Source organism: Pterocles gutturalis, unplaced genomic scaffold (genome assembly GCF_000699245.1).
Source record: "Pterocles gutturalis isolate BGI_N339 unplaced genomic scaffold, ASM69924v1 scaffold51583, whole genome shotgun sequence".
Lineage (NCBI taxonomy): Eukaryota > Metazoa > Chordata > Aves > Pterocliformes > Pteroclidae > Pterocles > Pterocles gutturalis.
The window spans coordinates 1-15745 of NW_010119932.1; the positions used below are offsets into that span (position 1 = coordinate 1).

A 15745-nucleotide genomic window follows, 5' to 3' on the forward strand; every position below is an offset into this window, starting at 1 on the left:
ATTTGGCTGGCAGAAGATGGGGTTTTCCCTGTTAGGAAAGGTGCGGAGGAGAAGAAGAGATTCCCTCCAGCCCTCTGCAGCAAGGCGTAAACCCCGGGCTACGCGGACTGTAAAAGGCAGAGTTCAGGCAGTGCGCGGCTGGCTTTTCCTTGATCGCCCTGCTGTCATTTGAGCACTCTCTTCTTTCTCTTAAAATAACGCCGGGCATAGTGACAGTTTCAGAAGAGAACAACGGATCGATGGAAAGCAAATATTTATGAGGGTAGAGTAAGCCTCCTCATTATACTTTTCCCACCATTCACTTAACAGCCCAAGGAAGACCAAAAGGACAGCGCGGAATGAGTAAGAAAGGCCACCTCTTCCCTCGTGGAAAATATTTGTATCGCATAGTTTCACTGTGTTTTGTGCAGCTTCTATGTAATGTTTTTAATTAGCTTTCTGTGTCCCAAACAGAAAAATCAGTACAGTGTAATAATCTAAAGAACGTCAGGTTTTGGTGTACTAGAGAGCCATTTAAAAAAAAGTAAATCTCTATAAATTATGAACTTTGTATCTTCTTACGTAGAAGATAATGTAAGGAATAAAGCCATGGGAACAACATCAAAAAAAGGTTTACTCACACTTCAGTTGTTTGATTGAGAACTCTGTTTTTGCAGCGCAGACTTCCATAAAAAAACTATGATCATACTCATTCTGATAAAACATTGTGATAAAACTTAAAACTTTGACTTCTGCTTGTGACATTTAAATAGGATGTGTTACATTCTGATTAGTGATCAGGTAATTAGGATTCTGAAAAAAACCCAAAAATTTATACTCACCTCCTGCCACAGCAAGCGTTGTAGTTGGGGCCTGATCCTCTACCCAAGCAACTTGCTATGGTTTCATTACTTTCTGCAGAAATATTGTGTGTTGCATCCATTAAGGGTGGATGTATCTTGATACGTGTACCTTAATGCCTTAAAGATGCATGCTTAGCCTTGAGTATGTATTTAGGTGTTTGCAGAATAAGGACGGAGTTCAAATGTGATACACTCAAGTATATAATGAATTGTAATAGCCATAAAATACTGAGTTTGGTAAAGAACTTATCTCGGCCAGTTGACTGTTGTAAAATTGCCCTGGCTTCTGAGTTTAGATACAGCAAGAACTCGAATAAGATAAGACTAGTGAAAAAGTTTCTTTTTTATTAAAGATCAAACCATTCTATGTTTCTATGAGTCTGTGATTATAGGGAAGCTGTTTAGAAATGTGTGAACATACATACATACACAATAATATATTATTTCTGTAAGACTGTATGTTCTATCAGTGCTAGTGCACAGGCATCTAAAAAGTAGAAAAAAAAAAGTTACTTGACTGCTTTAATTTTCCAACCTGACTGCAGTACAGCAAACAAACAAACAGTGTAGATGAGGAAAAATGAATATGGTTTTTAAGTCCCCTCAGTTATACCAAACGACAGCTAGTGTGGCTAATCTAGGGCATTACCTCTGCTGTTAAAAGCGTGCATGCGCTCAGCAATGAGGGCCGGATCCAGGAGAGGCCCTAGGTGTGGCAGTGCTCAGCTTCACCACACCTATCTGCAGGTGCCCTGACTCCGGGACTGGAATTAGGAACATCCAGTTCTTGCTCCTGGAGCTCTGTCTGCGCTTCCTTATCCAGTGAGTGCATCAGGTAAACCTGCCCAGGACAGACTCCCACCACTCCTAAGTCACATTCCCACAGCGTTAATTTTTCACTTGTTTGTGCCTTCTTTTATATTGACAGTAGTCCAGATGGGCCAGAGTTCTCTAACCACCGAGATACAGAAATGTCGTCTCTGCCACGTCCTGCTGTGTTACTAAGGGTGGGCCATCTGTCCCAGCTCACAGGGATGGAGAGGGGTTTTCCAGCCCATCTCACTGCCTGTAGCCCCACAAGTGGCCCTGTGAGAGAGGAGGCTCTCCGGTGCATTCCTCTCCCCAGCATTTCCTGCCGGGCAGCGTAGGCATCTCGCCCCTGTCGTGCCAGGCAGCGTGAAATCCACCTCGAGACTCGCACACTGCCCAGGAAACTTCGGTGCTTAACCTGGCATCACAAATTCCTTTCTGGGGCTAGGCGCTGAATGCTTATGCTTGGCACTGACGAGCAGCAAACCTTTATGAAAGGAGCCCTAAGGTTTTTTCAGCTGCAAGAAGCTCAGAAGATAGGGTCGCATTTAATAACAGCTTTCACAGTGCGTGAAGGATCCCAAAGGCAACTGTACTGCAGCACCTGCTTATTGCCTGACTGGAGAATTTTTGAACAAGTGTGTTTTTGCAGAAATGCAGTTTCACTGGAGCTGAAAATGTTCCAGCATTTGCTAATTTTTGTAGAGGATTTACCTGAAAGTTTTCTCAGATCCTGGCTGTGATCATGTCATTGTAGGCTAAGTTTAGAGGGAGCAAGAAAGAAAGAAAACATGAGAAAGGAAAACCTCAAGTGGTCAAGTTGTCAGCTTGAACATTTTGACAAGGTACATTTTCACAGACATGAGAAACATGCTGCTTTTTATTCCAGCATTAGAAAAAGGGCAAATTTTGAAATCTAAGACATTGCCTTGAATAGTGTTGTTATTTTCTGGCTACCTCTACTTATGTATTATCTTGTGTGGTGGTACCATGTCTGAGTTATGTTACTAACATGCTGATGGACTCCATCAGTGTATTAGGTGAGACCTAGTCCACCCAAAGTACACTGCAGTCTGTGGTCAGTGAGACTAGTCTACTTACCTCCCAGTTTTGCTTAATTCCTGTGCTACTAAACCTACAAAATGTTGTTTAACCCATCCAGATTCCCATTACTCCTACGTTTAATCACAAATGCATGATTAGAATTGCTTCTTCTGGGATCTGAGCTGATATCCTTCCAACACTCCTCTCCTGAAAAAAGGTTTCAGCTGTTGAGAGAGCGCTTGGAAAACTCACATATAATCAGAGATACACGTCTCGGTGGCATTTCCAGCATCAGAATGCACTGGATTTCACCCAAGAAGTGGCAAACCAGGATTCCAAGGACTTATAGCTTGAAGAATACCGAACTTGCACTTTAGGAAAGCATCCTAGTGCCTGATGGCCTGAGGGTAAACATCTTCTGTGCTGTTGAAGCTGGGTCACTGCATAGTCAGGAGCCCAAGAACAGGGTCAGAGGAGGAGAAAGTAGCTGTTGTACTGGGTTCAGCATAAAAGTCCGAGTATTCAGATACTGCAGGGAATCTGCTCCCAGGGTGCTCCTGACCATGTGGCTGTGGATCCGTCAGAGCAGGAAAGATGCCCTTTAGCCTGCGCCTGTCTTGATGTGCACTGGATCCTAAATCCTAGCTCTCTGCCACGAAGTAGGGAACCACAGCCTGTCCCTGATCACCTTTGAATGCCTTTCATGGAGGCAGGCAGACTTCTAAGAGTTTTGATGATGTTTACATGGATAAAAAACCCATTTAACTTAGTGGCAGCTTTTCCATTACTTTAAAGGATGGGGTGGAGTCCCAGAAGCTCTGAGAGGTATGAATTTTCTAAAGAAGTACTTGCAAAGAAGAAAAGAAAAATATTTTTATTTTATATTCACAATAAGCATTTCATTGCCATTGCTTTATAAGTGGTTGGGATGTTTTTGTTTTTGTTAAAAGCTGGGTCACTGCATAGTCAGGAGCCGAAGAACAGGGTCAAAATTTCCCTCCTCTCCATTTTTTTGTTGAGAATTTAAGATACTTGTAAAAAAATATTTTAGCAAAACCTACTTACTCAAGGGAAACTTCAATCACTGTATTGGAAATTTTGGCATCCTGCCACAGCAGAAACTAAGACAAACCATAAAATGTTTATGTGGAAGTGGCTGAAAGGTGAAGAGCGAAGTCTCCAACCGCAAATTCTTGTGTTTCCAAGGTCATTACCTATTCTGCCGATACAGGATATTGGTGATTCTGGTTTTGAAGAATGGCAATGAATTTGACAGTCCTAATGAGCCACATAGACTGTATTTCTAGATATTAAAAAGCAGTCTGTATTCATCCAGAAAGGAAAAAAAAAATGCAGCTTGAGCCACTTTCTTTTAAAAATAGTTTTAATAGTTATAGAACATGTAAGTAAAAAATCGGTAGATTAATACTGCTTTGCCCTTGGTCCTTCTTAACCATTTGTTTTTCCTAATTATAAGTTCAGGCTTTCTTTTACCTGGAAAAAATAATGAAAGGAGAATTAGCAGAATTGGTGTTACAAGATACAGAAGCCTGAAACTGGGAAACTGGATGTGAACTATACCAAACTTGCACTAGTTTTAACTGTTTCGACTACAGGTGTGATTTTTACTGAAATAGTTTTACTGAAATAGACGCCCGTTATTACCACACCCAGTGTTTCCATGCAGCTCTCATTTAAAATAATTAAAATGCTTTTTAGTTAGGCAGGAATTGTGGGATTTTGTGGGTGTGGATAGTTTTCTATATAATTATGTGGGCCAAATATAGATAAGGAGGAGCCTGGAAAAGATTGGCATCGCCAGGACCTGGAATGTGACCTTGGTGCATAAGGTTGATCGTTCCATTAGATTGGCCAGAGTAAGTTCCTTCAAAATTTTTTCCCATTCATTACCAAAATAATCCTTAAAACACTCAACTTCTGAAAATAATTGGGATCTTTAAATCAAAACTTCATGGCTTTGAGAGTTTTAGTAGGCTGAGGAATGTTCAGCCATGAAGTCCTCATTCAGAACCATTTTTTTATTAATTTTTTCAGTGCTTTGCACAGATTATTTTACAAGAAACTCCTGACAGTACCACAATTCATATAATACAGAAGAACGAGCATAATAATGCAGGCTGTAACTGATTGTCACTTTATGGAAAACATGTTGGTTATTGTGAAATTAATTTGGAGGCTCTGCTAAAATTAAAAGAATAATATGTCTGTAAATATTTCTTCCTGGTCACTGAGGAAGTGACCATGGGTGACTGGGCACAGGTCACATGTGTTAGTTCCCCTCTCTTAGCTCTGAGGCTCTAAAAAACATCTAAAAATGAAATGAGTGTACTCTCGAAACTCCTTTGTGAAGCTGTGCCTGGAGGAAGGGGTGGTTAGCGTGATTTTTTTCTCTGTCTAGATGTAATTTGCCCTGGAAAAGTGTTTGGATTGTGTTTCTGGAGGATTCAATGCTACAAAAAAAACCCCACGCTATCACAGAGCCCTTGCACACAGTTGCTCCAGCCAGCCTAGCTGTTAACTTGGACATCTCACCATTAAATTGTCTCTCCACCAAATTAACTGAATTAACTACCCTAGCTGACAGATTTGCCTTGACCTGTTGTGGTGGTCCAGTTCAGCCTTTGCAATGAAAATGAAATTGCCCTGCTATTGCTGTTTGTTGACTATAGAAATTAAGATCACAGAATCCAGAATAATCTCTTGGATTCTGTACAAATAACCATTCCACTTTCTTGTGTTTGAATTTCCTTTGAAGGCTTTCATCTCTATCACAAGTTGCCCTCAATAGTACCTGAAAGCTGTCTCCTTATTCTGGTTGGATTGCTTCTTGGTGGGATTATTTTTGGAGCAGAGGAGAAGTCCCCACCTGTAATGAACAGTGATGTTTTTTTCTTGTATCTTTTACCACCCATTGTACTGGACGCTGGATATTTTATGCCAACTCGTCTCTTCTTTGAGAACTTTGGTACCATATTCTGGTATGCCGTGGTGGGCACACTCTGGAATGCCATCGGCATTGGGATTTCACTTTATGGAATTTGCCAGATCAGTGCATTTGGTTTGACTGATATCACATTGCTGCAGAATTTGCTCTTTGGCAGCCTCATTTCAGCTGTGGATCCTGTGGCGGTGTTAGCTGTTTTTGAAAACATTCATGTCAATGAGCAACTTTACATCCTGGTGTTTGGAGAGTCTTTGCTGAATGATGCTATAACTGTGGTAAGTTACTTGATACATGCTTAGTTGATGAAAATGATAAATGATTGTTTGCGTGCCACTCCATTGTCTCTCTTTGTATCTGGTTATTACAGATTGCTAATAGATGGAAGTCAGCAAGTGCTAATGTGTTTAAGTAATTCTCTAAATTTTAGATTTAGAAACTACGGTAGTCTTACTACAGCAGAGTAATCTGTATTGGTAGCATATTTGCTCTAGGTATTTTACTACCTGATCTCTTTAGGTTCTGTGCCTTTGCATTCTGATACTTCTGTAGTCTGAAACTGGAGGTTTTCCTCACCTGCAGAAATGCTGTTGGACAGGAGAGGGAAAAGGGCTAATTTGGGTCTCCAAGCATGTTCACAGGGAGAACAGGCAAACCACTGAGACCCAGTTGATGTCAGTCTTTTACATGTACCTGTCCGGTTGGAACTTCACCACGACCACTGATATATTTCTCCCAGGCTAAAGATGAGATAGGACAGCTGTCTGTAGGCAGTAATTTCTAATCATTAACTAGCTGTACTGGGTTTGTGGTGCTGACCTGAGGACAGCAATCTACATATGCCAGAAGGATCAGAAAGATTGATGAATGAATTGGGTCCATACCTTGCCTGTCTCTGTTACTGGCTTCTTATTCCTGTCCCATTCTATGCACAATTGCTCTTTAGCTTTCCCCTTTTCTAGGACTTAGCCTCACCTGCTTAACACATGTATATCTCATGATTTAATCTGAACCTTGGTACTGATCATTTCTTGTGTGTCTGTGGGAGTACTAGGTTTTTTTTCACTTGCACTTCATGCTTTACCTGATTCTGTTGTTATCCAGACAGCTGAATTACCATGGCTGTGTCCGTCTCTGTTCACTCTTAATGGCTACTTGTGCAGGGAATTATTTTCATACAGGTTTTATAGAGGGGAAAAAAGGCTGTTCTTATGTTAATGTAAAGCTTTTTTTTATTTTTTGTGGAATTTTACAACCACAATCACTTTTTCCAGTCACAAAATCAGTCACCCTTCCACTGGAGCAGCAGTTAATCCAACAAGATTTGCTATGAAAGCACTGCATCCTGATGACGGAAGTATTCATGCGTGCCATTGCCCAATCGCAGATTACTCCAAAACACCATTTTTTATAGATGCTGCCATGGCAATTTAACAACTGTGATGCATGGCTTTCCTGAAGGCATCATTATTGCCTTCTTTGGAGGTAGTCCTTTCTCATGGCATGCCTGCCCAGATGCCCTAATGCAGGGGGAGATACTCTGAGGAGTCTGCAGGGCCAGCCCAGCATACGTATTGGCCATATGTATATTCATGAGGGAGCAAAAGGAATTTAGAGTACGTTCCGTCTTACTTCCCAGCTATCGCTTAAAGGTAGCACTTGGCAGGAGATCAAGTGGTTTCCACATGCTAAGCATTGGTCTGCTAATGGTTCCTTGTTATGAATTTGTACACCTGCAATTGTGTGATTACACTTAAAACATGACCCAGGCCATCACACAGATCCCCTGTGGAGTGTCCTTAGAGGACCTTGCCTCTCCTGCCCATAGCGGTGCTGCCGGACCAGTCCTCACTGTGGTGCAGCTATCCGCTCAAAAGAGACAATGTTTTGTAAATATTATCTCTTCCTCTGCCCTTGATGTGTTACCAGGGGAGCTGATAGAACCAGCTAGCAGGCAGAGCTCAACCCCTTCCAGCTTTCAACTGCAGCCCTTGAGTCCCGCCTACCCTGGCAGGTACCTCCGATGGGATGTGGGGATGAAGCAGGAGGGAGCTGAAGGCAGGCTGGCCATCTGCAGAAGCTGCCTAATTCCTATGAACATTGGAGTATTGAAAACCCCAAGGGCTACACAGATGGGCAGTGCAGAATGGCATGGCTTTAGTAAGCATACTTTCTAAATACTTTAAGCCCTTTTTCCTGCTATCCCACTTGGACTTCCTGGCTGCGCCTAATAAAAGCTTTTATTAGGACAGCAGTGTCACCTATGCTTTCCCTTTTCAGAAAATGTGCTACCACACCTTCATTTTACGTACACAGCAAGTTGTGCTTTCTCAGGAATCTCACCTTACTGCATTTCTCAGGTGGTCTTTCATGCCTGATAGTTTTTGCAGTGTGCCTGTGCATTTGGATTATCCTTTTCCCCCACTGATCATAGAATCATAGAATGGTTTGGGTTGGAAAGGACCATAGAGATCATCAAGTTCCAACCCCTCTGCCATGGGCAGGGACACCGCCCACGAGACCAGGTTGCTCAAAGCCTCATCCAGCCTGGCCTTGAACACCTCCAGGGATGGGGCATCCACAGCTTCTCTGGGCAACCTGCTCCAGTGTCTCACCACCCTCACAGTAAAGAATTTCTTTCTAATATCTAGTCTAAATCTGCCCTCTTCCAATTTAAATCCTTTACCCCTCGTCCTGTAATGCCCTTGTAAAAAGCTGATGGAATTTTGGAGCTTCAGTTTGTCCAAGGACAATGTTTGCCACTTGGCATGTTGTTCAGAATTGGTCCTTTACCAAAAGACTGGGTCAGTGATAACTAGCACAGTGATATTAGATGGCAAGATCACAGTTGAAGTTGAGTGTTAGCTGTTCAAATTCCAGTTCTGGCCTTAAAATCACACAGAAGGAGCCAGTGTCTTTACAATAATATTATTCCCATGTTAGAAAACATGACATCAGTGCTCTGTATTCTGCCTCTACTGACAACATTATTTTAGAGTACTTTAAAGTAATTTCAGAATTAAAAGCTAATAACTGAGAACTGATGAAAATAAGCAATTAGTGTCTAGGAAGAGCAGAGATACTCTTAAGACAAGATTAAAAAGTGATTGGTGGCTAATATGCCTTGAGGTAACCTTCAGCGAGCTCAGCTGAAGGATGTTGAATAAATGCAAATCTTGAAAAAAAAAACACCCATTCTCATACCAAATGTATTACAAAATGTGACCAGAGTTGGTGTTGTTTAACTCACCTGAAAGCTTAGAGAGAGCTGTAAAACTGAACTGCTGTAGAGTAAAAGGGAAGTTAAACTGATTTTGATCTGATTTACAGCAGTGTAAATAAAGAACAGTAGGAATGAGTTTAAAATTGTGTTCATGACATTCCCTAGTCCTAGCTGCTGTTTTTACCGTGACGGCCGGGTTTTGATCTGAGGTACAAAGGAGAACATTGCTTTTCTTCTTTCAGATAACTTATGGCAACAGACTTGAGATTTATGAGGATGTCTGTATATGGAAACAACAGTTTCCATTCCGTTTGCAGGGCGGATACTTCACTGTGAGGGTGAGGTGACGTTATGGAAAGGCTGTTGCTTGAGTAGATCAAAATTATATGCTGCCTTACAAGCAGCTCTCAGTAGCCTTAGTTCGGACGCTTGCATTGCATATATTTATATAGCTACTTTTCAAAATATAAAAAAGGCTATTTAAAACTCCAATTAAAGAAAATAATAATCTTCCCTAATACATATCAAGGGAATATTCTGCCAGGTCAAATTCTATACATGTCTTGAAGAATAACAAAACTCCGGAATAGTCGCAAGTTTCAACAAGTAACTCAGGGGAACTCCTCTCCTTGCAAACAACACAAATCCACTGTATTTTTTCTTCAGTCTGTGATTCATGGAGTCCTGGGAGTCTGTGAACTGAGGGGTCCTTGTAAAGTGACCAGCAAAGCCACATCTGTTGCCAATAGGCTTAATTCTAGTTAACTTATCTTCATGCAAATCCATAGGTCCGCAAATCAGAACAGGTTGAAAAGCAGTGGAGCCTATGACATCTCTTCTGCACAGGAAGTAGTAACAAGGAACAGGGCAAAAAAGCTGAGAATCTGTCTCAGAGCAGCAAGATGAAGGGGTTTGCCCAGGTGAAAAAGGACTCTTCTCCCATGTGGACTCATCCTGAGGGCACCATTCTTATCAAATAAATAGTTCATGCTCCTGCTTCTTGTCTGTTTGTTGCATTGTAATGAAAATTACTGGTGACCATGCTAAGTTTGCTTTAACCTTTTTTCATGCTTGCTCTGGAATATATTTTTTCTTTTCTTTTTCAGTTCTTTCCTTTCACTTAGCCCAAAGGACCCATAATAGGCCATGTCTTTGCATTAGTCTGTAGTGAGAACTTTTACCTCTGTAAGACCTATCAAAATTTTGGCCGAGAAGAGCCATACATCTTACTTTCTGTCATGTGAGAGAGAACAAGACTGCAAACATGAAAAATCCCTCCCAGTCACTATTCAAATACCTGCGTTGTTGGCACAATGCAAGTACTGATAAAACATGGTTCTCTCAAATAGCATTTCTGATAGGGAAACCTGTTTGGTTCACTAAGAAGTCCAGAAAGAAAGCAGAGGTTTAACTCCTCTTAGCTGTTCACAATGACTAGTCAGGTGTTTATTATGACCAAGGTGGGTTAGCCTGTGAACCCTCTGTGATAGGACTAGGTGCCTATGACCAAGCTTAGATCTGTACAGAGGGACTGTGCAGCCATCACAGTATCACATGGCTGGGAGCATACGTGCAGCACCAGGCAATGCTCAGATCTCCCAAATAAGTCTGCAAATGGGGAGACCCTTTAAAGTTTCTGTAGGAGTAACTGATTCCGTTGTTGTTAGGTTTGTAGTAACTAAAATACTGGATATTAGAAAAAATTGAACTTTACATTGTTCTGTTTCCTGTGTAAAACAACAAAAAAAAAAGGCTCTCTGGCTAAGAAAATGCAATAATCCTGTTAACCCAGTTTGTTTTGGAGGATGGTTATAAACACTTTGAAAATTAAACTGGGCAAATATGTGGTAATGGGTCTTCTACTGGGAATTCAATCCAAATTTCTAGAAATAATTTAAAATTTGAAAAGTCTTTAAACCATTGGATTTCTAATGGTTAATAAGTCAGAGAAAGAGCACTCCATGCATGCCATGTTTCTTGTACTCCTCAGGGTGGTCACTGTCCATTCTCTCTCCCCTACCCCCCACCCCCATGCCAGATGGATCTGTGGTCTAATGCAGTACTGCAGCTCTTTGTGTCTTATGTAGATCAAACATATTTGAAAATAACCTGATTTTTCACTTGTTATGGAGCTGTGGTTTTTTCTCCTCATTTTTTATTTATTTAATTCTGGGGGAAATCTGAAATGGCCATTTGTGGAGAAATTAGAAGCTCTGCAAATAAATGAATTTAAAGAAGAATTAGATAGATCTATACTCCTGGCCTGCAGAATGGTGTGGGTTAAGAAACCTGTCCGATTTGCAAAAATGGGAGTAATGATATTTACTCTTCTTTGTTTATCTCCCTGATATTTATGGATGACAAGTAATATGCCAGAGGTAAACAGCAGCATATCTCAGAAGTGAATTCAAGGTAGATAGAGAAATTTAAAGTTCAACATGGAAGCAGAGGAACATAATGACATGAAGGGAAATTAAGAGTTCAGAAACATAATATGCTTTCTTTTTCTCATAGGTCCTGTACAATTTGTTCAAGTCTTTCTGCCAGATGCGCACAATTAAGGTTATTGACATATTCGCTGGGATTGCTAACTTCTTTATAGTGGGTATCGGTGGAGTGTTAATTGGAATCCTTTTGGGATTTGTAGCAGCCTTTACCACCCGTTTCACCCATAAAATCCGAGTGATTGAGCCACTCTTTGTCTTCCTGTACAGTTACTTGTCATACATAACAGCTGAAATGTTTCATCTCTCGGGCATCATGGCGTAAGTACCCCAAACTTCAGTAATAATAGCACCCAAGTAAGAATGCCAAAGGAAATTGCAGAGAGGACCAGATTTTGCAAACTCTGCCATATGGCATTGTTCCACATTGCATGGCAGTGATGCTGGCTTGAGGATTTCCGGCCTCTCCCCTCCCACTTTCATCCCATTCTCTCGGTTTGCCACCACACCAGCTGTGTCACTAAAACTGGTCATGGCATCACACCATAAACTGTGTCATTGAAATGTTCCAAGTTAAAAATAATTCCTTGTATTTTTGGTGGGGTTATTTTTAACTCAATCAGTTTCATGACCTGTGTCCTCATGTGACCCTACAACTAGTCATAAGAGCATGGCTGAAGGGTGGCCCACAGTGATGTGGGGACAGAAGTGGCCTGGAGGGAGTGGGAGTGGTAGCTGGGAACTTCATGAACTGGCCTCACTTACAGTGCCAATATGTTGTGAAACTACATCTTCTCTTAGTCATGTGTGAGAAGCCAGTAAGTGCCATTCAATTAAGACAATGTCTATGTCTTTAAAGCGCAGTAAGGATTGGGTGAATGTAAAATTTGCAGAATCTAGTCCTATGGTGATATGACCCTTCAGTTTAGTATCTCAATACACGTGCCTTTGTGTTACAATTCTCTCTATATACATCATTATGCATAAAATAATATTATTCTTCCCACTTCCAACAGATAAAAAATATTTTCACTCCTGCTTTTTCACTCCTGGCCTTCAGTAAAGAGAGAGCACAGCCTCTCGCTTGATGCTGTTTATTCTATAACAACCTCAACTTTGGAAGGAGCCTTTATGACATTTGATCTGCTTAAACAGTTTTCTCTGGTTCCAAGTAGTATGTTTAAAGGCCGACTTTCTTTAATGACTTTGTATTGTTCTAGTGGCAAACATGAGTCATTCAGGCATTAGGAGCATAGCTTTTTATAAAAGTTCAGATGTTACTTCTGAATGTCACTAATTGTCACTTGATAATACCTCATCTGATTATTCTCTTTTAGGAAGGTGAAGATAGGTTTGATGTCATGGTCATGCCAGTATAAGGTTTTCTGGGGCTGGGAAGCAATTTACCTGGGTACTTACAGATGATTATTTCAGTTGGATAAAAACAGAAATATGCTCTGAAGTGGGAGGAGTTAGTAGTTTAAATATAAGTAAAGAGCTAAAGATTATATGGGTTTCTTTCTCTGATATGTACCTAAATAAAGTAACATATGCATCCAGTTTGACTGAGTTCATAAATGTGCCATAGCTTCTATTCATAGCATTTGTGTGGTTTCTAGTTTCCTTCACTTCTTAAGTCAAATGTCCTTGACATCTTATGATCAAATACTTGAAGGGCTTCTAAACCAAAAATGTGTGGCTAAACTATACATGGAAAAAAATGTAGCAGTATGCATGAAAATACTGATTTGGACATGCTGCGTGCAGGGTACAATGGAAAGGGCACACAGGTCTGCTGGTGGCTCAGCGGACTCACCACATGCCAGTGCCTGCAACCAGCTCACCAGTGCTTCCCATTGCACTGATAGCCTGCTCCTTTCCTTTTGTAACAGTGGCCCGAGTGAGTGCAAAATAGTAGAGGAAACATGAAGGATTTTTCTTCCCTCCAACATCATAACAGAAAGCAAGTTGTCTTTTAAAATGTCCTGTGTGTTCTGACTCTAATCGTGTTTTGTGGCAGCAAAGGGAGCTGGATACGTCAGTAACACCCCTGGGGAGAAGGAAGGGCTCTCTGCAGTCCTGCAGCATCTCAGCTGTCATGAGGTGTAAAGCGTGCCCCCTCCCAGCAGTGCTGCTGAGGGCCTTAGAGCTCCTGTAATCCCTGCATCCCCTTGGAGTAAATCTACCCCATGCTTTTCACATTTTGTTGAGCTTTGAACTGTAGAGAGTATTTGCTCTGTGTCATAGTGCAGCATGCACTGGTATTGAGTTCCCTGTTGTTTTCTGCAGCGAATAACTCGTGGCAGGGTTGCCTGGGTCTGACTTCAAAGTCAGCCCTCCTTTGAGCATGGACTTGGCCCAAATGACCTTAGAGTGTCCCTTACAGTCTGTGTTGTTTATTCATTATATGCTTCTGTGGCCATTTATAGCTCAGCCTATAGGGAATAATTGCCCGATTGCCCCTTTTTCATGCATCCCCAAGTGAGTCTGTTAAACTATTGATTTCCACTTCCTTCATAACCAAGTTCTTAAAGATACTCAGCGAGACCTTGTGGTTACGTGCTGTATCATACTTTAGGTGGAGGAGATGAGCAAAAATCAAATAAAGAAGAGACAGAGTGCCTCATTTCTGTGCAAGTAGGAATTCACTGTCAGAGGAACAGAGGGGAATGAAAGATGCTTGTCCCTCTTCTGATAAGTCTGTGTACTCGTTCTGGGGACAAGCGATTCTTGAAGCATCTGTGTATCCCCTGCACTGGATTACCCGGCTGAAGGGACTGAATCATATCCTAGTGAGCTGCAGTGAGAAAGTCCTCTTCAGAAGGAGAGGAAGGAGCTCCTGCTATAATTAAAGCCGGGCTTGAATCAGAAGCATGGGTGTAAAACATACAGATGTGAATCTGAACTTTATTTGCTTGGTTCCATTTCTAATTATAATGCTACATTTTCTGCTTACTAATTTCTCATAAAGGCTGTGAAGCGAAGCAGCAGAACTATTAATATATGTTTCTCTTTTTTTTGCAACAGTGAATTAGCAGGCTGAAAGGAACAAACATTGAAACTACTGTAAATTTAGTAGGTCAAGGAAACTTGAGGATTGAACCCAGTGGCCTAGTTTATTGCAGTCATGACAGAAACTGTACTGTTTGTACAGGAGGACTTTTATTCTTTCCTTTTTCAGAAGCACAGAAGGTTGCAGGTTAATTGCAATTAACAGTTTTTTTTCGTCTCCTTGACCAAGGCAACTACCTCAGGTCACAGAAGTGTAAGCCAGAATTAATGTATGTGGATAAGAAGCATAAAATAAAACACACCTAAGCTTTTGCTTTAATTATGGTGACAGTAAAAATTTAGTTTGGGAAGAACATATTATAATAATATACATAAAATCTTGCATATTTAAAGAAATTTATTTTATATTAAATTCTAATGCTGCATTGCTGTATCATTTGCAAATTAAAGAGATTTCAACAGTTTTTTTCCTAACATCTATAAGTACTCTGAAGAGGTACCAGATTCATAAAGTGAGCAGTGGTTAGCTGTGGAATAGTACTTACCTGAGGAGTAACAAATAATGTACAGCACTGTTTGTTACACTGGTGAACCAACTCATCAATTAGTTGACTAATTGAATGAATGCAAAATGTGACTGAAAATAATATTATGAGTGTTGTCCCTTTAAATTTTAGTGGTGAAGCATGGTAGGTGTTTTAAGTTACGGCTTTTTAAGATCCTGATTAATCTGGTGACAGATTCGTATCAGACATCTATTTACAGTGTCTCCATTACCTCAGGATCCAAAAAAAAACCCATGTCCAGAGCACACTTCCCGATTCCCCAGGCTGCAGGGCTTTTCTAAATTACTATAACCATGAAAACTGTTTCTTTTAAGAGGGTAATAAATAGTACTGGGTATTTTGTTATGTCTTTGCTGCAGACCTCACAGCCCTAATGCTTTGGGCAGTAAGCTGCAGCTTTAAGACTCTGAAATGACCATGGGTCTGGAGGTGGCTGTTTTGCAGCCTGCCCACTGGGTTCTTGCTATACTGCATTTGCTGCCCCTGCACTTGCCAGCTCCACCATGTGCACAGTTGGCTGGAGGTAGCTGGGATGCATTGGACTTGTACTTGTGCGGATAGGCAGTGCACACACAGGAGAGCTATTGCCACCCATGACATAACCTGAGATACTTGTAGGTCTGTCAGTGGAGCCTGCAGCTTGTGAAGAGCTTGTCTGCCACTGATTATGAGAGTTCTGGAGGGTGAAAGCGTTAAGCAGATTTGAGACCCTCCCTCACATAGACTTTTGAGGTTGGCCAGAAGAACCCGGGCATGTTTGACAGCCTCTGGGCTTGTGTGTATGTCCTGGCCAAGTCATCACTCCTTATCAGGACATGTGATGGGTTAGCCCTTGGCTGGGG

At 41.2% G+C, this 15745-nt stretch overlaps 1 protein-coding gene across 1 annotated transcript; it reads left to right on the forward strand.

Annotated features, from left to right (window-relative positions):
- Positions 1 to 5472: 5472 nt before the first annotated feature.
- Positions 5473 to 11646, forward strand: LOC104460379 (sodium/hydrogen exchanger 2-like; the record flags this gene model as incomplete). The annotated part of the gene is made up of 2 exons (XM_010076699.1): positions 5473 to 5936; positions 11396 to 11646. Coding segments are annotated over 2 exons (715 nt in total), but the record flags the coding sequence as incomplete, so codon positions are not given.
- Between the last annotated feature and the right edge of the window lie 4099 nt (positions 11647 to 15745).